We start from the raw sequence: 24,043 nt of genomic DNA, 5'->3' as shown, positions 1-24,043 counted from the left end.
CTGCCTGAAGCGCCCCGCGACGGTCGTTCAGGCCCCGGCTCGTTGCCGGGTCCAGGCGTAAAGAAGCAGATGACTCTGCGGCCGCAGCCCTCGCTTTATTTCGCCGGAGTGGCGGGTTGTGGAGAAGGGGTCCCTGGACTCGGGCGCGGGCCGGCTTAGTCCCGCCCCTTGCCTGCGCGGAGCTTCTGGCGACTCCCAGGCCGCTCCTCCTCGTCCGGACGCCTCGGGGAGACCCAGGCCTGCCTCTTCCTGGGCTCGGCGTCCCTGGAGTCCCGTGCCCACGGCCGATGGCCCCCTTCGCGTGACTCCCAGCGCCGAGGCAGGGCTTCCCGGGGCTCCCTGGCGGCCCGTGGCCTCTCCTCCTTCCGCGGCCTCTCTTTCTTCGGCCTCTCCTCCTTCCGCGGCTTCTCCTTCCGCGGTTTCCCCTCTCTCCGAGGCCTCTCCTTGGGTCCCCGGTCTGCGAGGGGCGCACGGTCCTCCCCGGCGGCCTCTCCGGTGGCCTCGCCAGGCTCCTCTTCGTCCTTCTCTGCAGCCTCCCGACTCCCGGGAATCTTGGGTCTGATCTCTGCCTCGGTGCGGGGCGCAGGCAGCGCTGATGGGGGCGCCTGGGCCTCGAACTTAGGCTGCAAGACAGAGAGTGGGGTCCTGGGGTAAGCGCCCACCTTGCCCCCGGCCCGGGCTCCTTCTTTCCCTGGGGATGAAGGCCCCACTGCCCCCGGTCATTGGAAGGAAGCGCTTACCAGGGGCGACGATGGCTCCCTCGGGGCTGAGCTTGGCGGGACCCAGGGCTCGGGCGCACGCGCTTGGACTGCTGCCTCCCCAGCCACGGCGTCTGCAGCGACAGGGTCGGGACCCGAGTCAGCTGGGTCGACGCATGGACCACACTGTCCATCCGTCCCTCACCGCTAGAGCCCCCCTCCCTGGACAGTTGGAGTGGGGCTCCCGCGGCACGGCTGAGGCTAAGGATGCCCCGAGCCGTGGGAAGGGACTCCGGGACTCCGCTGCTGCGGAGCGCCCCTCCTCCGAACCTCGCTCTTTCAATCCGTCATTCTTCCCCCCGACCACGGGCTGTAGGAGACCCCTAGCAAGGGACGGGTCGCAGGAGTGCCCCCGGGGGGCGCTCACTAGCTGAGCTGTCCCCAGAGAGGGCGCAGGAGGAAGGCGGCAGAACGCTGCGCGGGAGGAGGGGTTGCACAAGGTCCATCCGGAAGCCAGAACCTACTCGCGGCGAGGGAAATGGGCCCCGCAAAAGGTCCAGACGGGGTGAGAGGGGCGCGCAAGGCCCATCACTTAAGGGGAGATGTACAAACCAACTTTGGAGGCGTGCAAAACCTAGCCCTGGGAAGGAGGCTCCCAGACCCCACCCTTGCGTCACAGGGCCCTTCCTTGGAGGAATAGGCGCACAGGTGGACCCCAGCCTCGCCCCACCTCTGGGGAGCCCGCGCTCACCGCGGCACAGCTGGAAAGCCGAGCCCAGCAGCGCCACCAGCGAGGCGAGCACCAGGCACTTGTTGAGCGACAGGTCTCCCCAGGGCAGCTCCTGGCTCAGGGCTGGGGGTTGCGGCGGCGGCTGCGCGGGCGGCGCGGTCTGCGCCTTCTTGCGCGCGGGGGCGCTCCGAGGGCCTGCGGGGGCAAGTGCGTGCTGCGCTGTGGCCACTGGCTCTGCGCCGCCCCATTCCCCGGGCACAGGGGGCAAGAGAGAGGCCTGCGCCCTGAACCCGGCTCACCCTGCCTGCCTGTGCGGCCCTGGGCGCAGGTGAACCCAGCCCCGGTGCCCCGCAGCTGCACGGGGATGCCCAGTTTCTGGAAGTTAACTTCCGGGAGCTGAGTGGCTTAGCCGGTATTATCACGCATTAGTAGAGGCTCCCGGCCCGTTGACTCACTGCCTGCCACACTTCGATGCCACTCAACCAGGACACCCCCCAAGATCCAAGGACCCAGCTCCGGGACCTGAGCCTCACACCAGTCCGTTCCCACCCCACACCTCACCCACGCCTCCTGCAAACCCACTCGCTCCAGCTTTCAGCCTCTCCTTCCCCGTTCCTGGGGTCCCCCTGGCGGCAGCCTCTTTTTCCATCTTCTTGGGCCTGGTGTCCACACTGCAGCCTTCAGCCACCGGCTCCCGAGAGTCCTGTGGTTATCATGAGACATTCCACGTTTCCTTCCAGTGCCAAACCCTTCCCGTGGGCTTTAGACACCTGCCTCCCTTGGTGGGCTTGTCCCCAACTCCCCAGGCGTCCTGGGTTAAAGGCTGAGGGTCCCAACTACTCACGTGGGGCGGGCTGCCGGAGTCGGCCAGCCTGGGTGTTGCTGTGAGAACAGAGGGAGAGTCAAGGTTGTGGGGACCCCCCAGGCCAATCCCACCCTCTCCCCTGGCCCTGCTGGGTGACGCGCCGGTGACTAACCCCATCTTGTAGATAAGAAAGTAGGCGGAGGCCAGCACAGTGGTTCACACCTGGAATCCCAGCACTTTGGGGAGGCTGAGGTGGGAGGATCACCTGAGCCCAGGAGTTTGAGACCAGCCGGGGCAATACAGTGAGACCCCATCTCTACCCAAAAAAAAAAAAGAAATTAGCCAGGTATGGTGGCCAGCACCTGTGGCCCCAGCTACTTGGGAGGCTGAGGCACGAGGATCACTTGAACCTGAGAGGTCGAGGCTGCAGTGACCTATGATCATGTCACTGTACTCCAGCATGGAAGACAGAATAAGGCTCGGCCTCAAAAAATAAAAAATAACAATAAAAAAATATAAAAATACAAAGAAAGCAGACAGGCTTGGAGACAGCTTTGCCGGAAGACACAAAGCATTTCAGTGGCAACGCAGGATTGGAACCTAGATCTGTGTAGCCCAGCACCTGTCTTCCTTGGGGGCTCCTTACAGACCCCTGAGGCAGAAATGAGGGCCAGGGGTTGAACCTGGGGAGCACAGTTTAAGCCAGTCCAGTGTGGGAGGCTAAGAAGCTCTGGTCTCTGAAGATGGGCCTCCTGGCTCAAGGGGACCATCAGGGAGGGGCTTCCTCCCGCCAGCACCACAAGGGTACCTGGAGCCCTGTCCTCCTGGGGCTCGGCCAGCGCAGAGTGGTCCTCCAGGGCCTGGCAGCTGCCCAGGCCGCCATCTAGCTCCTCCCAGGCGCTGGTTGCCATGGAGATGACTGGAGCAGCAGCAGGTCCCGGGCCAGGCTGGGAGGGGTGGGGAACAAGGTCTTGCATTTACTGAGTCCCTCATGGGCCTGGGCCTGACCTGGAGGTTCTGTGGACACCAACTAACAGGCCCCGTCCTTCCACCCCCAACCGAGGCTGTGATCTCTGCCTCAAGCACCCCTCACTCGGGAAATTCACACTCATGCCAGGCATGGCCCAGCGCCCACACCAGGCATCTCCCTGACCCTGCATGCCAGCCCTGGGGCCCCTCCCTGTAGCCCAGCCTCGCTGGGGCCCAATATCCATCAGCACAGCAGCCAAGGCTGCTTTGGCCCAGAGAGGGCGGGAGCCCCTGCAGGGCAACACAGCAGTAAGTCCCAGACACACCCCAAACCAAAACTCTTGGCCCCAGTGTCAGCTCATGTTCTCTGAGACCAGGGACTATTTTTATCTGGTGCCCGAGGCCAGCGGGACAGGCTAACAGGTGCCCCAGCCCCTCCCAAGCCTCTGCTATCATGGGGTCTCCCTCTGGGCCACCCTGACCTGCCATTCTGGGCACTTACATCCCGCCGCATGACCCTGTGAGTCTACAGGCTCAGGCCCCAGCAGCAGAACCATCCTGGCTCTGGTTGTGACAGGCCGGGGCAGGGGAGGAGGGTCCCGGGGGCAGTCTTCTGATCCTGACACAGAGTACCCTGCCTTGTCCCACTAACTCTGTTCCCATATGACAGATGAGGAAACTGAGGCTAGAGACAGCGCCATTGGCTGGAGGGCGCAAGGAGCTTCAAGTCAGACCTGGAGCTGTACTCTTCAGGGTCTCCATGGCCTCTGGCTGCTGGGATTAGGGTGTCCCTATATCTAGGCTGAAAAACCACCCAGCCCTGGGGCTCCAAGACCTGGAAGGGGCCTATCGCGTGGCCGTGGGGGAGGGGCCCAACAAGTATGGGAGGCTGGTGTGCGGCCCCTGTGTGTGCGTGGGGGGCAGCTCTAGGAACTGGGGACCCTTACGGTCCTCCGCAACACCCTTCCGCATCCCGGGAGCCCACACCTCTGCTCGGGAGCTCCCCCAGCCTCACTTCCTTACCCCCGAGCCTCACTTACCCGCCAGCCGCTTTGCTGAGCCTTGTGGACAGGATGGAGGATGGGGAGGGTGGCCCCGTGATGGACGGCAGCAGGTGGCTGGAGACCGGGGGTGGGCCAATCAGCAGGCCTGTGGGAGTGAGGTCACAGCCGGGAGTCCTCCACCCTTCCCTGCCATTGCAGCGGGGCAGGGCATTGCTCCTACTCACTCAGCCCTGGCCACTGCCATGCCAGGGAGACACAGCGCCTGCAGCTGGGACTACAGGCGTGCACCACCACACCCGGTTAATTATTTTTTATTTTTTATTTTATTTTATTTTATTTTTGAGACAGAGTCTCGCTCTGTTGCCCAGGCTGGAGTGCAGTGGCGCCATCTCGGCTCACTGCAAGCGCCGCCTCCCGGGTTCACACCATTCTCCTGCCTCAGCCTCTCGAGTAGCTGGGACTGCAGGCGCCCGCCATCGCACCTGGCTAATTTTTTTGTGTGTTTTTAGTAGAGACGGGGTTTCACCATGTTGCCCAGACTGGTCTCCAACTCCTGGGCTCAAGTGATCCACCCGCCTTGGCCTCCCGAAGTGCTGGGATTACAGGTGTGAACCACCGCGCCCTGTCTCTATGCTTAACTTTTTGAAGAGCCGCTAGTCTCTTTTCCAAAGTGACTGCACTGTTTTACCTGCTCAGGAGCCACACAGGACCGTTCTAACTTCTCCACATCCAACTCATCATTTTCCAGTTTCTTTGTTTGTTTTTTTTATTGCCAGCCTAGTGGGTGTGAACGGCATGATCTCATTGTGGTTTTGATTTGCATTTCCCTGGTCAAAATAAATAGCTTTTTTTTTTTTTTTTTTTAAGACACCCAGTCTCAAGGCCAGGCACGGTGACTCACGCGTGTAATCCCAGCACTTTGGGAGGCCGAGGTGGGTGGATCACGAGGTCAGAAGATCGAGACCATACTGGCTAACACGGTGAAATCCTGTCTCTACTAAAAATACAAAAAATTAGCCAGGAGTGGTGGCGGGCGCCTGTAGTCCCAGCTACTCGGGAGGCTGAGGCAGGAGAATGGCGTGAACCTGGGAGGCGGAGCTTGCAGTGAGCCGAGATGGTGCCACTGCACTCCAGCCTGGGCGACAAGCGAGACTCCGTCTCAAAAAAAAAAAAAAGAGAGAGACCAGGTCTCCCTATGTTAGCGAGGATAGTCTCAAACCCTTGGCCTCAAGCAATCCTCCTGCCTTGGCCTCCCAAAGTGCTGGGATCACAGGCGTGAGCCACCGTGCCTGACCTCAATAGCATTTTCATCTTCTTATTCTCATAGGGTCTTGCTTTGCATTCCTTTCCTGGAAGGCTCAGCTCTCCCAGAAGCAAAGTCTGGACGCAGGGCTTCTGTGGGCCTTTTTTTTTTCTTTTTCTTTTTTTTTTTGAGACAGAGTCTCACCCTGTTGCTCAGGCTGGAGTGCAGTGGCATGATCGCAGCTCACTGCAACCTCCGCCTCCTGGGTAAAGCAATTCCTCTGCCTCAGCCTCCTGAGTAGCTGGGATTACAGGTGTGCACCGACACGCCCAGCTAATTTTTTGTATCTTTAGTAGAGACGGGGTTTCACCATGTTGGCCAGGCTGATCTTGAACTTCTGACCTAGTGATCCACCTGCCTCAGCCTCCCAAAGTTCTGGGATTACAGGCGTGAGCCACTGCACCCGGCCAGGACTTTTTTTTTTTTTGAGACACAGTCTGCCCAGGCTGGAGTGCAGTGGTGCAATTTCAGCTCACTGCAACCTCTGTCTCCCAGGTTCAAGTGATTCTCCTGCCCCAGCCTCCCAAGTAGCTGGGATTACAGGTGTGTGCCACCATGCCCAGCTAATTTTTGTATTTTTAGTAGAGACAGGGTTTTGCCATGTTGACCAGGCTGGTCTCGAATTCCTGACCTCGGGTGATCCTCCTGCCTCAGCCTCCCAAAGTGCTGGGATTACAGGTGCAAGCCACCACGCCCGGCCTAGGTTTGCTAATTTTGTGAACAACAGTGTCATCTGAGGGCACTGACTCTGGATGGAGATGACTCAGATTCTGACTCTGACTCCACTGCTGCCTGGCTGTGCCACAGTTTCTTTTCCAGCAAAATGGAAATAAAATGGAGACTCCACCTCCTGGGCTCCTTGTGAGCGTTAAGCCAAGCATGGGGACAGGTGCTTGGCTCCTGGGACAAGCTGTGTACTCATATTCTTTTTTTTGTTTTTTTTGAGACAAAGTCTCGCTCTGTCCCCCTGGCTGGAGGGCAGTGGCGCGATCTCAGCTCACTGCAAGCTCCGCCTCCCGGGTTCCCGCCATTCTCCTGCCTCAGCCTCCCAAGTAGCTGGGACTACAGGCGCCGCCACCGCGCCCGGCTAGTTTTTTGTATTTTTAGTAGAGACGGGGTTTCACCGTGGTCTCGATCTCCTGACCTTGTGATCCGCCCGCCTCGGCCTTCCAAAGTGGTGAGATTACAGGCGTGAGCCACCGCGCCCGGCCTGTGTACTCATATTCTTATCACTGCCATGACAAACGTGAGGAAGCTACTGAGACCGTGAGATTCTGTGCCACGTGGAAGCTCAACTGTGACACCCTCCACAGCAGGGTCCTTCCAGCCTCTGGAACACAAAACGCCTGAGTGGGAAACCCCCAGGGGACCCTCAGCATGGACCACTGAGGTGGGAAGTTGAGAACTGTGAGGAGTGCTGGGCAGTGGCCAACTTCCTGCCTCTGCCAGGGCAGCACACCAATTTCATTTGTGTGTCCACCCTACTTGTTCTCAGGGAGAAGTGGCTCCTTTCCTGGGGTGACTTCTAGGCTGGGGCATTTAATTGCTAGTGTGAGACCTTCTGGGGTCTTCCTCTCTTGGCCATAGTGACGTTCAAGATGGCAGGGGAGGTGAGCAGCGCCCCCTAGGGCCTGAGAAGCTCCCCGAGTAAGAACAAGAAATAAACCTTTCCTGGTTTGCAGGTGTGTTTACAATGTTTTTTTGTTTTGCTTTGTTTTTGTTTGTTTATTTAAAATTTTTTATTCATCTATTTATTTTTACTTTTTTTTTTTTTTTTTTTGAGATGGAGTCTCCTCTATGCATGGGCTGGAGTGCAGTGGCCAGATCTCAGCTCATTCTGGCTCACCTCCCGGGTTCTGCGCCATTCTCCTGCACTCCAGCCTCCCGGGTAGCTGGGACTACAGGCACCGCCACCCTGCCCGGCCAGTTTTGTATTTTTTAGTAGAGGCGGGGTTTCACCGTGTTAGCCAGGATAGTCTCGATCTCCTGACCTCGTGATCCGCCGATCTCGGCCTCAAAGTGCTGGGATTACAGGCGAGCTACAGCCCGGCCTTTTTTTTTTTTTTTGGGACGGGTCTCAGGCTGGCAAGGCTGGAGTGCAGTGGCAGCGATCACCGGCTCACTGCAAGCTCCGTCTCCGGGTTCACATGTTCTCCTGCCTCAGCCTCCTGAGTAGCTGGGACTACAAAGAGCCCGCCACCCGTGCCCAGCTAATTTTTTAATATTTTTAATGAGAGACGGGTTTCACGTGAGTCTCGATCTCTGCTGTGATCCGCCGCCTCGGCCTCCCAAAGTGCTGGGATTGAGCGACCACAGCGCCCGGCTTTTTTTTTTTTTGAGATGGAGTCTCACTCTGTCGCTGGCTGAGGTGCAGTGGCCGGATCTCAGCTCACTGCAAGCTCCGCCTCCCGGGTTCCACCATTCTCCTGCACCTCAGCCTCCCACGTAGCTGGGACTACAGGCGCCCTACGCCTGGCTAATTTTTGAGGCAGAGTCTGGCTCTGTGTGAGCCTGGAGTGCAGTGGCCCAGCGATCTCGGCACACTGGCTCCGCCTCAGTTCATTCTCCTGCCTCAGCCTCCGGTGGCTGGGACTACAGGCGCCGCCACCACGCCCGGCCCCATTTTGTATTTTAGTAGAGCCCGGGTTTTCCTTTGTGGCCCAGCCAGGATGGTCGATCCTCGGCCTGACGTCCGCCAGTGGCTCCCAAAGTGCTGGGATTACAGGCTTGAGCCACCCCGGCGCCCGACGCGCCTGGCTAATTTTTGTATTTTAGTAGAGGCGGGTTTCACCGTGTTAGCCAGGATGGTCTCGATCTCCTGACCTCATGATCCGCCCGTCTCAGCCTCCCAAAGTGCTGGGATTACAGGCTTGAGCCCACCGCGCCCGGCCTCATCTATTTATTTTTGAACGAGGGTCTTGCTGTATTTCCCAGGCAGGTCCTGAACTCCTGGACTCAAGTTATCCTCCCAACTCTGCCCCCCTAAGAGCTGGGTTTATAGATGTCAGCCACCGTGCCTGGCCAGTTTTGTTTTGTTTTTTAAAGAGATAGAGCTGGGCACAGTGGCTCACACCTGTAATCCCAGCATTTTGGAAGGCCGAGGCAAGTGGATCACTTGAGGCTGGGAGTTCGAGAGCAGCCTGGGCAACATAGCAAGACCGTGTCTGTACAAGAAGGAGAAAAGAAAAGAAAAAAAAAGAAAAACAATAAAAACCAATTTTATGGCTGGGTGCAGTGGCTCACGCCAGTAATCCCAGCACTTTGGGAGGCCGAGGCGGGTGGATCACGAGGTCAGGAGTTCACCTGACCAAGATGGTGAAACCCTATCTCTACTAAAAATACAAAATAAATTAGCCAGGTGTGGTGGTGGGTGCCTGTAATCCCAGTTACTCGGGAGGCCAAGGCAGAGAATTGCTTGAACCTGGGAGGCAGAGGTTGCAGTGAGCCAAGATTGCGCTACTGAACTCCAGCCTGGGCAACTCCGTCTCAAAAAAAAAAAACAAAAAAATTACAAAAGTAAAGGTCAAACTCCATGAAAACAGAGACATGGACAATGTGGGGCAGGAAATACTGAAGAGCTGCAAAGAAAGATGCTCAGATGCTCCACCTATAAAGCTTTCTTCCTTTTTGTATAATGAAACCTTTGTGAAAACATTAAGCTGGGCGCGGTGGCACATACGTGTAATCCCAGTGCTTTGGGAGGCCGAGACGGGCAGATCACCTGAGGTTGGGAGTTCCAGACCACCCTGGACAATATGGTGAAACTCCATCTCTACTAAAAATACAAAAATTAGCTGGGCGTGGTGGTGCATGCCTGTAATCCCAGCTACTGAGGAGGCTGAGGCATGATAACCCCTTGAACCTGGGAGGTGGAGGTTGCAGTCAGCTGAGGTGCCACTACGCACTCCAGCTGAAGACAGAGTGAACTCCATCTCAAAAAGAAACAGTGTAGTGACTCACGCCTGTAATCCTGAGGCGGGGTGGGATCGTAAGTTCTGGGGATCCGGGATATGCAGCATGGTGAAACCCCGTCTCTACTAAAATACAAAAAAATTAGCTGGAGCGCAGTGGCGGGCACCTGTAGTCCCGGCTATTCCGGGAAGAACGAGGCAGGAGAATGGTGTGAACCCAGGAGGCAGAGCTTGCAAGAGCTTGCAGTGAGCTCAGATCGATGCCACTACGCGCCTCCAGCCTAGGTGACAGAGCGAGACTCTGTCTCAAAAATACTCGTACAGTAAAAGGGAAAAACAACAACTTAGCGAGATAAACCCTGTTTATAGGGTTTCTTTTCGTATGTTTGCCGGTTGTCCCGAGGTTGGAGGTTGCCTGCACGGCTGTGGGTCCTGCTTTATCACCCAGCAGCAGACGCCTCTGCGGCTTTGTGGCCAAACCCTGTCCTTGCGCAGCCTCCCTGTGGCCTGAGCTTATCACAGGCAGCATGGTGCATATTAAAAATAGTAAGTTCGAGGCCAGGCGTAGTGGCTCACTCCTGTAATCGCAGCACTTTGGGAGGCCAAGGCAGGTGGATCTCGAAGTCAGGGGATCAAGTCCATCCTGGCTAACACAGTGAAACCCAGTTTCTACTAAAAATACAAAAAAATTAGCTGGGCGTGGGGGCAGGCGCTTGTAGTCTCAGCTACTCGGGAGGGTGAGGCAGGAGAATGGTGTGAACCCGGGAGGCGGAGCTTGCAGTGAGCCAAGATCGTGCCACTGCACTCCAGCCTGGGCAACAGAGTAAGAGTCCGTCTCAAAAAAAAAGAAAAAAAAAAAGATTGGTTCGGCCAGGCGCGGTGGCTCACGCCTGTAATCCCAGCACTTTGGGAGCTGGAGGCGGACAGACCACGAGATCAAGAAATCGAGACCATCCTGGCCAACATGGTGAAACCCCGTCTCTACTAAAAATACAAAAATTAGCCAGGCGTGGTCGTGTGTGCCTGTAGTCCCAGCTACTCAAGAGGCCGAGGCAGGAGAATCGCTTGAACCTGGGAGATGGAGGTTGCAGTGAGCCGGGACTGTGCCATTGCATTCCAGCCCAGGTGACAGAGCAAGACTCCATCTCAAAAAAAAAAAGGTCAGTTCTCCGGGAGGCAGAGGTTGCAGGGAGTGGCCACTGCACTCCAGCCTGGGCGATGTCTCAAAAAAAAAAAAAAAAAAAAAAAATTCTTCTTTACTTCCCTTTTTCTTCCCCACCCTGTTTGCTCAAAAGAGTTCACGGGTCTTCTGAGTTTTTCTTCAGGGGACAGAGCCAGGCTTGAGGCATGTGCCAGGCAGGAACACGAGGAGAAAGGAGGCCAAGGTCTTCTTTATTTTTCCTGTTTTTTTGTTTTTGTTTTTGAGACGGAGTCTGTCTGTAGCCAGGCTGGAGTGCAGTGGCGGATCTCAGCTCACTGCAAGCTCCGCCCTCCCGGGTTCCATATTCTCCGGCCTCAGCCTCGAGTAGCTGGGACTACGAAGCCGCCACCTCGCCCGGCTATTTTTTTTGTATTTCTTAGTAGAGGCGAGTTTCACGTGTTGGTCCAGGATGGTCTGATCTCCTGACGCAGTGATCCGCCCATCTCGGCCTCCCAAAGTGCTGGGATTACAGGCTTGAGCCACGGCGCCCGGCAGCTTTTGAGGCCCAGTCTTACTCTGTCGCCCAGGCCACGGAGTGCAGTGGTGATCTCGGCTTTCCGCGACAAGCTCGCCTCCCAAGTTCATTCTCCTGCCTCAGCCTCCCGAGTAGCTAGGTTCACAGGTGCTTAACATCCGCGCCAGGCTAATTTTGTTGTATTTTAGTAGAGACGGGGTTTCACCATGTTAGCCAGGATGGTCTCGATCTCCTGACCTCGTGATCGGCCTGCCTTGGCTTCCCAAAGTGCTGGGATTACAGGTGTGAGCCACCGCGCCCGGCCATTTTCCTGCTTTCTTTCCTTTTCCTTTTCTTTCTTCTTCTTCTTTTTCTTCTTTTTTTTTTTGAGACACTGTCGTTCTCTGTCACCCAGGCTGGAGTGCAATGGTGTGGTCACAGCTCACTGCAGCCTTCACCTCCCGGGTTCAAGTGATCCTCTTGGCTCAGCCTCCCAAGTAGCTGGGACCACAGGTGCCCACCCCAATCCCAGCTAATTTAAAAATTTTTAATTTTTTTCTTTTTTCTTTTTTTTTTTTCTTTTTCTGAGACAGAGTCTCGCTCTGTTCCCCAGGCTGGAGTACAGTGGGGCAATCTCGGCTCACTGCAAGCTCTGCCTCCCAGGTTCACACCATTCTCCCGTCTCAGCCTTCCTAGTAGCTGGGACTACAAGTGTCCGACACCACACCGGCTAATTTTTTGTATTTTTAGTAGAGATGGGGTTTCACCGTGTTAGCCAGGATGGTCTCAATCTCCTGACCTCGTGATCTGCCCAGCCTCTGCCTCTCGAAGTGCTGGGATTACAGGTGTGAGCCACCACGCCTGATCAAATTTTTTTAATTAAAAAAAAATTTCTAGCCGGGTGCGGTGGCTCACGCCTGTAATCCCAGCACTTCGGGAGGCTGAGGCGGGCAGATCACAAGGTCAGGAGATCGAGACCACGGTGAAACCCCGCTCTACTAAAAATACCAAAAAAATTAGCCGGGCGCGATGGTGGGCACCTGTAGTCCCAGCTACTCAGGAGGCTGAGGCAGGAGAATGGCATGATCCTGGGAGGCGGAGCTTGCAGTGAGCCGAGATCACGCCACTGCACTCCAGCCTGGGGAACAGAGCGAGACTCCGTCTCAAAAAAAAAAAAAAAAAAAAAAAAAAAAAAAAAATTTCTAGAAATTTTAAAAATTCTCAACGAAGTGAGAACCTAGAGATAGGGTCTTGCTATGTTGGCTAGGCTGGTCTCCAACTCCTGGGCTCAAGCGATTCTCTTGCTTCAGCCTCCCAAAGTGCTGGGATTACAGTCGTGAGCCATCATGCCCAGCCCCAATCCTTCTTTATTTTTACCTGTTTACATTTTATTTTATTTAACTTATTATTATAATTCTTTTAGAGACAAGGTCTCCCTCTGTCACCCAGGTTGCAGTCGGGAGATCACTGCTCACTGCAGCCTTGACTTCCCTGGCTCAGGTGATCCTCCTGCCTCACCACTGGAGTAGCTGGAACTAGAGGTGTGCACCACCATGCCCAGCTAATTTTTAAATTTGCTGCAGAGATAGGGTCTGGCTATGTTGCCCTGGCGGGTCTTGAACTCCTGACCTCAAGTGATTCTTTTGCCTCTGCGTCCCAAAGTGCATACCAGGCCCACATATCCTTTTTTAAATCAGAGTCAGCTGGGCACGGGGGCTCATGCCTGTAACCCCAGCACTTTGGAAGGGTGAGGTGGGTGGATCACCTGAGGTCAGGAGTTCGAGACCAGCCTGACCAATATGGTGAAATCCCGTCTCTACTAAAAATTCCAAAATTAACTGGGCATGGTGGTGTGAGCCTGTAGTTCTCAGCTACTTGGGAGGCTGAGGCAGGAGAATCACTTGAACCTGGGAAGTGAAGGTTGCAGTGAGCCGCTGAGATCATGCCCTTGCTCTCCAGCCTGGCTGACAGAGCGAGACCCTGTCTCAGAAATCAATCAGCCGGGCGCGGTGGCTCACACTGTAATCCCAGCACTTTGGGAGGCAGGCAGATCATGAGGTCAGGAGTTTGAGATCAGCCTGGCCAATATGGTGAAACTTTGTTTCTACTAAAAATACCAAAATTAGCCGGGCATGGTGGTGCATGCCTGTAGTCCCAGCTTCTCGGGAGGCTGAGGCAGGAGAATCGTTTGAATCCTGTAGGTAGAAGTTGCAGTGAGCCAAGGTTATGTCACTGCACTCCAGCCTAGGTTACAGAGCTAGACTCCGTCTCAAAAAAAAAAAAAAAAAAAAAAAAAAAAAATCAATCAGTCAATCAATCAGAGTTATACTCTCTGCCTCCTCTGCCAGCATCCCTATCCCCTCAACCTTGATTTCAGAGGAAAACCCAGGCATGGGCCCTCTATCCTTGACCACCCGACATCCTCTGCTGTCCCTTTCAGACAGTTCAAGCCTCTTGAAAGATATGCCTCTTTCTCTCCCTGCTGTCTGGGGGTCCCTCACCAGTCACAGACTCCCCAGCTCTCAGCAAAGCACCTCCCACCCTGGTTCCCGGGGAGCCCAGCCAGGTGGGCCAGCACGGCACAGTTGCTGATCCTGGCGTTCATCCAGTGTGGCCTGGCCAGTGTGGGGGTGGCCCTTCTAGAAGCCTCACATCATTGGCAGGCGGCCATCAGAGTTAGAGATGGACAGGAGGAGGAAGTGAGAGCTGTTGCAATCTGGACAGAGGGACGGGGTTCCCTGGTCGTGACTGTTCTGGAAATCGCACTCGTGACCTGTTCATTTCGAGCACCCTCTTGCCTCAGTTCCCAGAGGAAGTCCTCAACTAGGGGGTGTCATTCTGCCCCCAAGGGACATTGGGTGATGTTTGGGACATTTCTGGTTGTCATGACTTGGGGTGCTGCTGGCATGGAGTGAGTGGAGGCCAGGGACGCTGCTCAGTACCCTGCAGTGCCCAGGATGCCCCACCCCAAAGAACAATCCAAGCCCAATGTCCACGGGGCCGAAGGAAGAGACCCCGAGTTAATTATTTGAAACAGAGTCTGTTCTCTGCTCACACCAGACACCAGGATAAAATCCCAATGGGGCAAACGGTATAAACCAGGAGGGCCCCAGCACCTGGGATTCTTCTCCTCTCTCCTTCCCCACTCAGGGTGTGGGCCGGGTTTTTGTTTGTTTGTTTGTTTTTTGAGCCGGGCGCGGTGGCTCACTCTGTAATCCTCAAACTTTGGGAGGCCAAGGCAGGTGGATCACCTGAGGTCAGGAGTTCGAGACCAGCCTGGGCCAAAATGGTGAAACCCCATCTCTACTAAAAACACAAAAATTAGCCAGGCGTGGTGGCGGGCACCTGTAATCCCAACTAGTTGGGAGCCTGAGGCAGGAGAATCGCTTGAACCCGGAAGGCGGAAGTTGCAGCGAGCCAAGATTGCACCACTGCACTCCAGCCTGGGTGAGAGCCAGGCCGGTTGCAAACAAAACAAAATTAAAACCATGAACGAAATCGGGATTTGCCAGAAGTAGCATTTTTGCTTGGTAAGAACAAAATTTAGTTTATACATGAAATATAAAATATTTTATTAAACCTCACGCAAAGTGGCAACTTTTTGCGAAATTCATAGTCTACACACAACCTATGTACCAGTATGTAACTGCCAAGAGTTCTATCTTTGCTTACTAAACGCAAACTGCAGTTCATACCTGAGATTTTTTTTCTGGGTTTAACCAGGAGGGGAAATATTTTTGCTGGATAAGTCCACATTTTAACTCAACAGGCGAAACAGTTTACCGAACTTAACCACCAAAGAAATCGTTTTTTCCTTGGGAGATCCACATTTTAGTTCATACATGAAATGTGTTTCTGAATTTTAACTGCCAGTAGTGTTTTTCCTTAGGGTAAGTGTTAGTTTCCACAGGAAAAATCTGAATTTATCTGCAAGGAGTAAAATTTTTGCTTAAGTCCAAATTGTACACGAAATATTTTACTAAATTTGAATATCTTTAACATTGGAAGTTCTTTTTTTAAAAAATACTGGAAGCATTTTAAGAACTGCAAGACCAAATTTAAAAAAAATAAAACCAGTATTAGCGATGATTACCAGGAGTTACTGGAAATAATTTTGTCCTATGGGAGGATGGGCGCGTTTGGACACCCCTCCCAATACCCGGGGGCCTACCCAGGGGAGGGGTCCCGCTGCGTGAAGGGATCCTAGCGAGGGGGACGTGCCCCACGACAAACAAACGGGCACTCGGAGACCCCCGAAAATCGGCCCCAGCGAGCCGCCCACGCCCCAAGGCACGGTTGTGGGGGCGGGGACCGCTCAGGGCGAGCGCAGCGCGTACCCGGCGCTATGGCAGCCCCGCCCCCGGGCGCCCGCAGAAGGTCGCGCGCGGGAGGGGGCGTGGCCCGAGGCTCACCAACCAATCTCCAGAGCGCCTCTCCGTTTTCCTTTACCTTCTACCAATCAGACGCTGGAAGGGGCGGGCGTGACTGTTTTTCCCGGCGGCCCCGCGGCTCTGCCTCTCGTGCGGCCGCGTTCCCGGCGGTGCGGGGGGCGTGGCCCTGGCGCGGCGTCTATAAAGGCGGGCGGCGGCAGCAGCGCCATTTTGCGAACGGCGAGCAGCGGCGGCGGCGCGGAGAGGCGCAGCGGAGGTTTTCCTGGTTTCGGACCCCAGCGGCCGGATGGTGAAATCCTCCCTGCAGCGGATCCTCAATAGCCACTGCTTCGCCAGAGAGAAGGAAGGGGATAAACCCAGCGCCACCATCCACGCCAGCTGCACCATGCCGCTTCTAAGCCTGCACAGCCGCGGAGGCAGCAGCAGTGAGAGGTGAGCGCCCCGCCCCCGTCCGAAGCTTCCAGAAGCGCCGGCCGCGCAGGCCCGCGGGGGGCCGTCCTCGGGGCGCCAGATAGGTCCCCGGCGCGCGAGATCCGCCCCTTTGTCAAGGCCAGAGTCGTGCTGGGGACGAGGTAGGGGCAGGGCGGGCCTGGAGGTCCCCCCGGCCTTGGCAGCGCTGTTGGGTCGGGTTTGGGGGTCACGGGTGCGGAGTTGGATTTGAGGGGCGCCGTCTGGGGCGCCTGATGTGGGGGTGGGGCATGAGTCGGAGGTCGGATTTGGGCGCAGGACGGGGAATGTGGGGGAGGCGTGTGTGTTTTTTGGGGTTCGCAGGATGGGACTCGGCTTTGGAGGAGGGGAGAGAGTTGGATTTGGGGGACGCAGACTGGAAATTCGGTTTGGAGGAGGGGTGTGCGTGCTGGACGGATTTGGGAGGCGCAGGATGGGGCAATCTGGTTGGGGGCGGGGTCGGCCTTGGGGGGCTGGTCCGAGGCCAGGCAGGGCCCGCAGGGCCGGTGAATCTGCACTTTTCGGTCCCGGCCGTTGAGCGTGCGCTGCCGGAGCGGGGAGCGCTTCGCGGCGGACGAGCTCCCGTGGGTCTCCTGCGCCTCGATGTGGCCCCCGCACGCAACCGACTTCGTGGGCCCCGTTTTTCGCCCCAGAGCGAGTCGGTCTGGATGGCCGGGGACGCGCGGGGCGAGGCCGCGTACGTAGACGGCACCCAGTTCTCCGCGGGGGCCGTCGGGGAGCCGGGGGTCGCGCATTCGGACAACCCGACAGCGCCGTGGGAAGTCCCCCGCCGCCTCCCGGGAGGACGCGTCCCGCTTCAGGGGACGCGGGTGCCAGCTGCGATTGTGGGGGAGCCCGCGGGGTTTCGGTCGAGCTTCCACGAGTGCGTCTCCCGAGGTGGGCGTCGCTGAGTCCTGGGAATCGGGAAGTTGGGCCGCGGTGCTGGCGGTGCCACGGTTTGGGGGCCGTGCAAAATGGAGGCAACTTTGGGGCCTGTTTACACCGCGCAGCAAATGGCTGCTGGCGCTGCCGGCTGGCGCGATTGTGAAAATCTCCCCCGGGGCGCGGGGCCGCGTCTGCCTAGATGACGCAACCGGGAGGGCGTGGGGGCGGGCGGGGGGCGGCCAGGAGCAGTAGCGGGGCGCGTCCTCCGCGAGGTCAGGCCAGGCCCGCCCCCTCCTCGGGGGGACAAGCAAGGGTTCCAGATTCTGACCGCAGTGCAGGGTGGAAAGGGGAAGTCGCGGCCGGGCTGAAAAGGGGAAGCGCCGGCTGGCGCGGTGGCGGGGGTGGGGGGGGGGGTGAGGCTCTGTCCCGGCGGGCCTACGTGAGGGGAAGGGACCCCCCCCGCCCTGGGAGGGTTGGGCTATTCCGGGCGGCGCCGCCCAAGACGTCGGGGCTCAGTGATCGATGCCATTGTAGGTGCTCGGGGCAGGCGTTGGAGCTGCCCTTGGGAAGCCCTGGGGGTGTGGGGCCGGGTGGGCCCCAGCCTGGGCGGGGCGGGGTCTTCTGGCCGGGGCAGAGGTGGGCGGCAGAAGACCGTCCGGGCGCCCTGGAGGGGTCTCCGCCGGGAACCTGGCGCTGCCTGGTGATCGCATCTGCCTTCAGTTCCAGGGTCTCCCTCCGCTGCTGTAGTAACCCGGGTCCGGGGCCTCGGTGGTGCTCCTGATGCCCCTCACCCACCCCTGAAGATCCCAGGTGGGCGAGGGAATAGTCAGAGGGATCACAATCTTTCAGCTAACTTATTCTACTCCGTGAGTACGGCGCTGGGGTGGGCGGGGCTGGGGCTGCTCTGGGGCCGCTGGCGCTTGTGCACTTCGCTGCCGGTACCTGTGATTGAATTTAATCCTGGGAACCCTTCTGAGTTTCATCAGAGAGGGCGCGCAGTCTCCTGCAGCCCAGACCTTGCTTGAGCTGAACACGGCTTAGTTCCAAGCCTTAGCGCTGCGGGTCTCTTGCCCGTGGGGTGAGTCGGGGTTCTGAATTAAGCTGCACCGTCCCCCGGACAGGATGATCGGCTGAATGTAACAGAGGAACTAACGTCCAACGACAAGACGAGGATTCTCAACGTCCAGTCCAGGCTCACAGACGCCAAACGCATTAACTGGCGAACAGTGCTGAGTGGAGGCAGCCTCTACATCGAGATCCCGGGCGGCGCGCTGCCTGAGGGGAGCAAGGACAGGTGAGGGCGGGGACGGGGGGGGGGGGGGGGGCAGGGACAGATGAGGGAGGGCACTGCCTTCAGGCAGCAAATATGGGGGCCACCATCGCTGTATGGGTTGGAATGGGCCCCCGCTGTTTTTGTTTTTGTTTGTTTGTTTTTGTTTTTTGAGATGGAGTCTGTGGCTCTGCCCAGGCTAGAGTGCAGTGGCGGATCTCCAGCTCACCTGCTGCTTCCGCCTCCCGGGTTCGCGCCATTCTCGGCCTCAGCCTCCCGAGTAGCTGGGGCTACAGGCGTAGCCACCTGCGCCCGGCTAGTTTTTGTATTTTCTTAGTAGAGGCGGGGTTTCACCGTGTTAGCCAGGATGGTCTCGATCTCCTGACCTCGTGATCCACCTGTCTCGGCCGCCCAAAGTGCTGGGATTACAGGCTTGAGCCACCGCGCCCGGCCTTGTTTTTTTTTTTTATGAGAGGGAGTCTTGCTCTTGTCGCCCAGGCTGGAGTGCAATGGCATGATCTCGGCTCACTGTAACTTCCGTCTTCCGGGTTCGAGTGATTTTCCTGCCTCAACCTCCCGAGTAGCTGGGATTACAGGCGCCCGCCACCCATGCTCAGCTAATTTTTGTGTTTTTAGTAGAGACGAGGTTTCGCTGTGTTGGCCAGGCTGGTCTCAAAACTCCTGACCCCTTGATCCGCCCACCTCGGCCTCCCGAAGTGCTGGGATTACAGGCGTGAGCCACCGCGCCCGTTCTGGGGTCTCTTTTTAAAAAGCGCGTTCCAAGTTTGTACCCTGGGATTCCACCCTCCAGGGGATGCCAGGCAGTGTCTGACAGCCTTTCTGTCCCGGGGCATGCACGTGGGTGGGTGCAGCGTTGCTGCTTACCACTGCAGTGTCAGGACGGCCCCACCCAGAGAACGATCTGGGCCCCAGGGGGACCCTGGAGTAGAGCGGGCTTCAGGGTAGCTGCTAAGGCCTAGGAGGTAGGCGGGCGGGTCGGGCTAGCCAAGACACTGACACGCGCTGCAGCTTTGCAGTTCTCCTGGAATTCGCTGAGGAGCAGCTGCGAGCCGACCATGTCTTCATTTGCTTCCACAAGAACCGCGAGGACAGAGGTAGGTGACCCGCATCGCCTGCAGCAGGGTGTGTGGGGCCACCTGCCATGCACCTTCATTTTCAGCCCGCAGGCGTGGTCTCCCGGCGGGGGTGCTGGGGGCGGGTGGGGGCTCCTGGGTGGTGGGGTTTCTGACGGCTTCTCCCCCACAGCCGCCTTGCTCCGAACCTTCAGCTTTTTGGGCTTTGAGATTGTGAGACCGGGGCATCCCCTTGTCCCCAAGAGACCCGACGCTTGCTTCATGGCCTACACGTTCGAGAGAGAGTCTTCGGGAGAGGAGGAGGAGTAGGGCCGCCTGGGGGCTGGGCATCCGGCCTCTGGGGCCACCCCTTGTCAGCCGGTTGGGTGGAAACCGTAGACTCGCTCATCTCGCCTGGGTTTGTCCGCATGTTGTAATTGTGCAAATAAATGCTCACTCCAAATTAGCGTATATTTCTTGAAGTTTAATATTGTGTTTGTGATACTGAAGTATTTGCTTTAATTCTAAATAAAAATTTATATTTTACTTTTTTATTGCTGGTTTAAGATGATTCAGATTATCCTTGTACTTTGAGGAGAAGTTTCTTATTTGGAGTCTTTTGGAAACAGTCTTAGTCTTTTAACTTGGAAAGATTAGGTATTAATCCCCTCTATTGCTCTCCGAAAACCAATAAAGTGATTACACCCGATGCACATGGCTCCGTGGTGGTGACGCCGGGGGCTGGTGGGAGGAGTGCCTGGGACCACAGAGGGCCCTGGGTAGAGGGGTCGCAGGGGGACTTGTCACCAGGGCAGCTGCAGGACCCCTCCCACGGAGGAGACCCCCTGGGCTGGCAGGCCTGGGCCCTGAGCTTGGCGTCAGCCTTGCCACTGTTTGCTTGGAGCCCCTTCCTGCATCGCGTCCCCTTCCGCCCCAGCCTGGGCCTGTGCATGGGCATGTCTGTTCCCGACTCCTTTGGGTCACCGTGTTACTGGCCGCCCCCGTGGACCTGCAGCGCCGTTCAGGGCAGGAGCACTTCCGGCGGCGTCAAGGCCTGGAGCGCTTCCGGGTCTGCGACCCCCGCCGTTTGCGCGGCGCTGCGCCACCTGCCGGCCGCATCCGGGAGCGTCACCCGGAAAGTCAGGGCCAGGCCTGGCCGGGAAACCGGTTGGAAAGAGGAGGAAAGGCGCTGGAAGAGATTGTAGCCTTGGCGAGCGGGGGCAGGGGGATATTCAGCCTTTTGAGCATGGTGGGGTCGGCTGGGAGGATAGATGTGAACACAGACACTCCCAGCTCATTTGGGCAGTGCACGTGCAGAGAAGGGGCGTTAGAGCTGAGGCGTTGCAGGATGAATAGGAGTCTGAACCAGAATAGAGGGGGCTGTTTCTGGCGTAAAAAACAACTTGGGCAAAGGCGTAGAGGCCGGAAAGTACCTCCAGGGATAAATGACATGGGGTTGGAGACTGAGGAGACTTTGGAAGAGACCTGTATGTATTCTGAGGCACTGGGGAGCCATGGGAGGTGTTTGAGCTGGAGAGGGACCTCATATCTGGGGTTGGAAAGATCCTCCCAGGACTGCCATGGGGAATGGAATGGAAGGGCAACTGTGAGTCTCCAGGAAGGAGGCCACAGGCAAGTGCAGTGTGGTGTGTCAGAGGCATAAAGACTGCATTCCCCTCCAGTGAGTCTCCTCTGTGCCTGTTTATTCCATCATCCTGCAGTATTAAGTGAGCACCTACCGTGTGCCAAGCCTGGCCTTTGCCCCCAGGGAACTCACAGCCTTGGGGACAGTAACAGAGGAATAAATGCTCCTGGGAGTGGGCGGAGAACGAAGGGTAAGGAGCTAGCGAGGGCCCAGAGGGGGCACCTTTATTTGTTTAGATCAAGTGGAACTGGAACAGTATGGCAGAGGGAACAGCCTGCACAGATGCTTGGGGGTGGGAAACAAGTTAGTGTGTCATGGAGGAACAGGAAGGGAGGCAGGGTGGGTGCAGAGGGATTGTGGGGAGGTGGCAGGGAACCGCGGGGACTGTTTTAGGGATGGTGAGTCCAGACGCCTCTGAGATGAGCTGGGTGTCTAAGGTCCCAGGGAGCCTTCCCTTCCTGTGTCACCACCAAGCAATTCTCCACTAGGGACATGCCCAAAATCGCTGGCCGTCTTCAGCACAAGGGGGTGCTCCAGGGCCAGGAATGCTCTGGTCCCGGCATTGGCCTCTCAGGGAGACAATGACAGGACCCACCGCGGAAAAGCGCCCTGGCTGCCGGGGAAGGTGGAACACAGAGAGACACTGATCAGCGGGGGTGTCCACACCTGGAAGTGGCCTGGGGGCCCTGGCTTCAGAGAGCTGCTGCCCACACAGGAGGCGCTGGCCAGCCCCCAGCCCTGCAGGGGTAGCTGCACTCCTGGGAAGCCCTTGACCCACATCGCCAGCACGAGAGGGGAGACTCTGGAGGGGGGCGCTGCTCTTTCTGCTGCGTCCCTGGACTCTGCAAGAAGAGGTTGTCTTGGCGATCATAGAGACGCTGACCTCAGCCCCAGCCCTGCCTCCTGGGCAGGCCTGGACCAGGTGTGTTCGCCCTGGGTTGGGTTCAGTCCCACAGCAGCGCCAGGGCCTGGCCCATAGAGGACTCGGTGGCCTCGGCCAGGTATTCGCAACACAGCCAGTCCTCGAGGCTGGGCGCTTCCCCACCTGCGGCCCGCTCTGCCAGGCGCAGGACCAGCAGCCCGCGGCGCAACCGCAGCCAGGGCCCGAGCGCCCTGAGCCAGGGACCGAGCGGTGCTCCGCGGCCGCGCAACTCAGGCCCCGGCCCCCAGAGCAGCGCCTGCAGCGCGCCCCGCGTCCGGGACGCCGAGGGCTGCAAGCGGGTCAACTGTGCTGCCAGGCGCTCCAGGCCCGCGGTCAAAGGCGTGGTCGAGGGCGCAGCAAGGCCGAGCATCTCGCGGAGGAGGCTGCCCAGCTGCGGCGCGTGGGGGCTCGGGGAGCCCGGGGGTCCGGGGGGCTGCAGACAGACGCGGCCAAAGTCAGCGAGGAGTAGGCGCGGGTGCCCAGTCGCCGCACAGCCCCGAGGTGCCGCCAACAACAAGTTCTCTGGCCGCAACTCGACCAGGGCCGCGCCCCACGCCTCCAGGAACTCCAGGGCCGCGCTCAGCTGCAGCAGCACCAGGGCCACGGCCCACACGAACTCCTCCGGCGGCTGCGTGCAGGCCTCCACCAGCCACTGCGCCACCGTGCGCTCCGGCACCTCCGCTGCCAGCGCCACCGCGCCTCTCCAGGGCGCCCCGGGCAGTGTGCCTTCAGGCACCACGCCACACAACCCCTGCAGATTGAAGTGTGGAGACAGGGAGGCCTGCAGCTCCAGGCCCCACGGGTGGGGCACGTCCGCCCCGGGCTTGGGTACCTGCAAGGCAGAGGGGGTGTCGGGGCCTGAATCACTGGGCCCCCCACCAGCACTGCCCGCCCCAGAGCGACCTGCCACGAAGTCTCCCCCGCACACCCCCAAACTGCCCCCACTATGGCTGGGGGGGGGAGACTGCCGGCATCCCTCCAGCAGCAGGAGGTCGATGTTAATTGGGTAGTCAGTCACCAGTAAGGGCTTTTAGGAAAATTAAGCCAGAAAAGAAGATGGTGGCAGTGTCCCTGGGCAATGAGTTCGAAAACAGATTCCTGGGCTGGGCACGGTGGCTCACGCCTGTAATCCCAGCACTTTGGGAGGCAGGGGGATCGCTGAGGTCAGGAGTTCGAGACCAGCCTGGTCAACACAGGGAAAGCTCGTCTCTACTAAAAATACAAAACTAGCTGGGCGTGGTGGCGCGCCTGTAATCCCAGCTACTTCGGAGGCTGAGGTGAGAGAATCGCTTGAACTCGGAAGGCGGAGGTTGCAGTGAGTGGAGATCGCACTACTGCACTCCAGCCTGGGCAACAGAGTGAGACTCTGTCTCAAAAAACAACAACAACAACAACAAAAACAACAACAAAAAAACAGATCCCCGGCCAGAGAGGTGTGGGAGGGGTTTTGACAAGGGCTCCAAGGCCATATCCATGGCCCCACACTTTAGAAACATGGTTTCCTGGGTTAACTGTGTTGATTCACGTGTTAGTTGCAAAATAAACAAGTCTAATATGGTCTGGATCTGTGTCCCCACCAAATCTCATGGCCAATTGTAATCCCCCGTGTTGGAGGTGGGATCTGGTGGGAGGTGACTGGATCTTGGGGGTGGTTTATCATGAATGGCTCAGCACCATCCTCCTTGGCACTGTCGTTGGGATAGCGCGTGAGTTCTCGTGAGATCCGGCTGTGTAAAGGTGCGCAGCACCTCCCTCCTTTCCTCCTGTCTTGCCTACCTTCCAAGTGAGTAGCTGTGTACCTACTTCCACCTTCCACTATGATTGGTGTTCTGAGGCTCCTCCGGAAGCAGAAGCCACCAGAACCATGAGCCAGTTAAGTCTCCCTTTTCTATAAACACCCAGTCCTGGTATTCCTTTTTCTTTCTTCGGGATTTTTGAGACAGAGTCTCACCTGCTCCTCCCAGGTCGGAATACAGCAGCAGTCTCAGCTCATCTCCACCTCCGTGGTCTGCTGCATTCTCCTTGCCTCAGCCCCTCCAAGTAGCTGGGACTACAGCTATACCACCACGCCTTGGCTAATTTTTGCACTTTTAGTTAGAGACGATATAACAATAGGCTTACTTTCGAACTCCTGACCCTTATGACGCCCCGCCTTGGCCTCCCAAAGTGTTGATTACAGGCATGGACACTGTGCTGCCCAGCTCTTTTTGAGACGAGTCTCAAGGCCAGGTCACCAGGCTGGATGCAGTGGGCTGCCGGCACCCCTGCCTCACTGCAAGCCCGGCCCCAGGTTAGAACCTCTCTCTGACTTGGAACCTTCCTTCTGACAAAGCCA

At 57.7% G+C, this 24,043-nt stretch overlaps 3 protein-coding genes across 4 annotated transcripts in view; 1 reads left to right on the top strand and 2 right to left on the bottom strand.

The window, feature by feature from the left end:
* Positions 1-70: 70 nt before the first annotated feature.
* Positions 71-13,680, bottom strand: JSRP1 (junctional sarcoplasmic reticulum protein 1). Its single transcript, XM_031659083.1, has 8 exons — positions 13,577-13,680; positions 4,243-4,351; positions 3,042-3,180; positions 2,273-2,310; positions 2,011-2,131; positions 1,450-1,623; positions 741-832; positions 71-623 (listed from the first exon to the last, which is right to left on the bottom strand). The coding sequence occupies exons 1-8, from the start codon at positions 13,678-13,680 to the stop codon at positions 156-158; spliced, it is 1,245 nt and encodes a 414-aa protein (XP_031514943.1). The 3' UTR covers positions 71-155.
* Positions 13,681-15,697: 2,017 nt separating this feature from the next.
* Positions 15,698-19,850, top strand: OAZ1 (ornithine decarboxylase antizyme 1). Its single transcript, NM_001289792.1, is given in 5 exon segments — positions 15,698-15,898; positions 17,519-17,664; positions 17,920-18,092; positions 19,098-19,183; positions 19,335-19,850. Coding segments are annotated over 5 exon segments (687 nt in total). The 5' UTR covers positions 15,698-15,752; the 3' UTR covers positions 19,472-19,850.
* Positions 19,731-24,043, bottom strand: part of PEAK3 (PEAK family member 3) — an 8,141-nt gene continuing 3,828 nt past the window's right edge. For both annotated transcript variants that reach the window (XM_009193106.4, XM_031660147.1), the window contains exon 4: positions 19,731-22,540. In XM_009193106.4, coding sequence (XP_009191370.2) covers positions 21,731-22,540 — 810 coding nt within the window. In that variant the 3' untranslated portion in view covers positions 19,731-21,730. The remainder of the gene's footprint in view (positions 22,541-24,043) is intronic.

This window comes from Papio anubis, chromosome 20 (assembly GCF_008728515.1).
Source record: "Papio anubis isolate 15944 chromosome 20, Panubis1.0, whole genome shotgun sequence".
Taxonomy (NCBI): domain Eukaryota; kingdom Metazoa; phylum Chordata; class Mammalia; order Primates; family Cercopithecidae; genus Papio; species Papio anubis.
Note: the sequence above shows the minus strand (reverse complement) of the source record. Positions and strands in the feature narration are given on the sequence as shown.

What these genes read in the sequence shown, in the direction of transcription:
- JSRP1 (XM_031659083.1), bottom strand. Translation starts at nt 13,680, where the DNA reads ATGAACGCCAGGATCAGCAACTGTGCCGTGCTGGCCCACCTGGCTGGG. An exon ending in CCAGGAGGACAGGGCTCCAG is followed by an intron (nt 2,311 to 3,041) that starts GTACCCTTGTGG and finishes CTGTTCTCACAG; the next exon opens with CAACACCCAGGCTGGCCGAC. An exon ending in ACTCCGGCAGCCCGCCCCAC is followed by an intron (nt 2,132 to 2,272) that starts GTGAGTAGTTGG and finishes TGATAACCACAG; the next exon opens with GACTCTCGGGAGCCGGTGGC.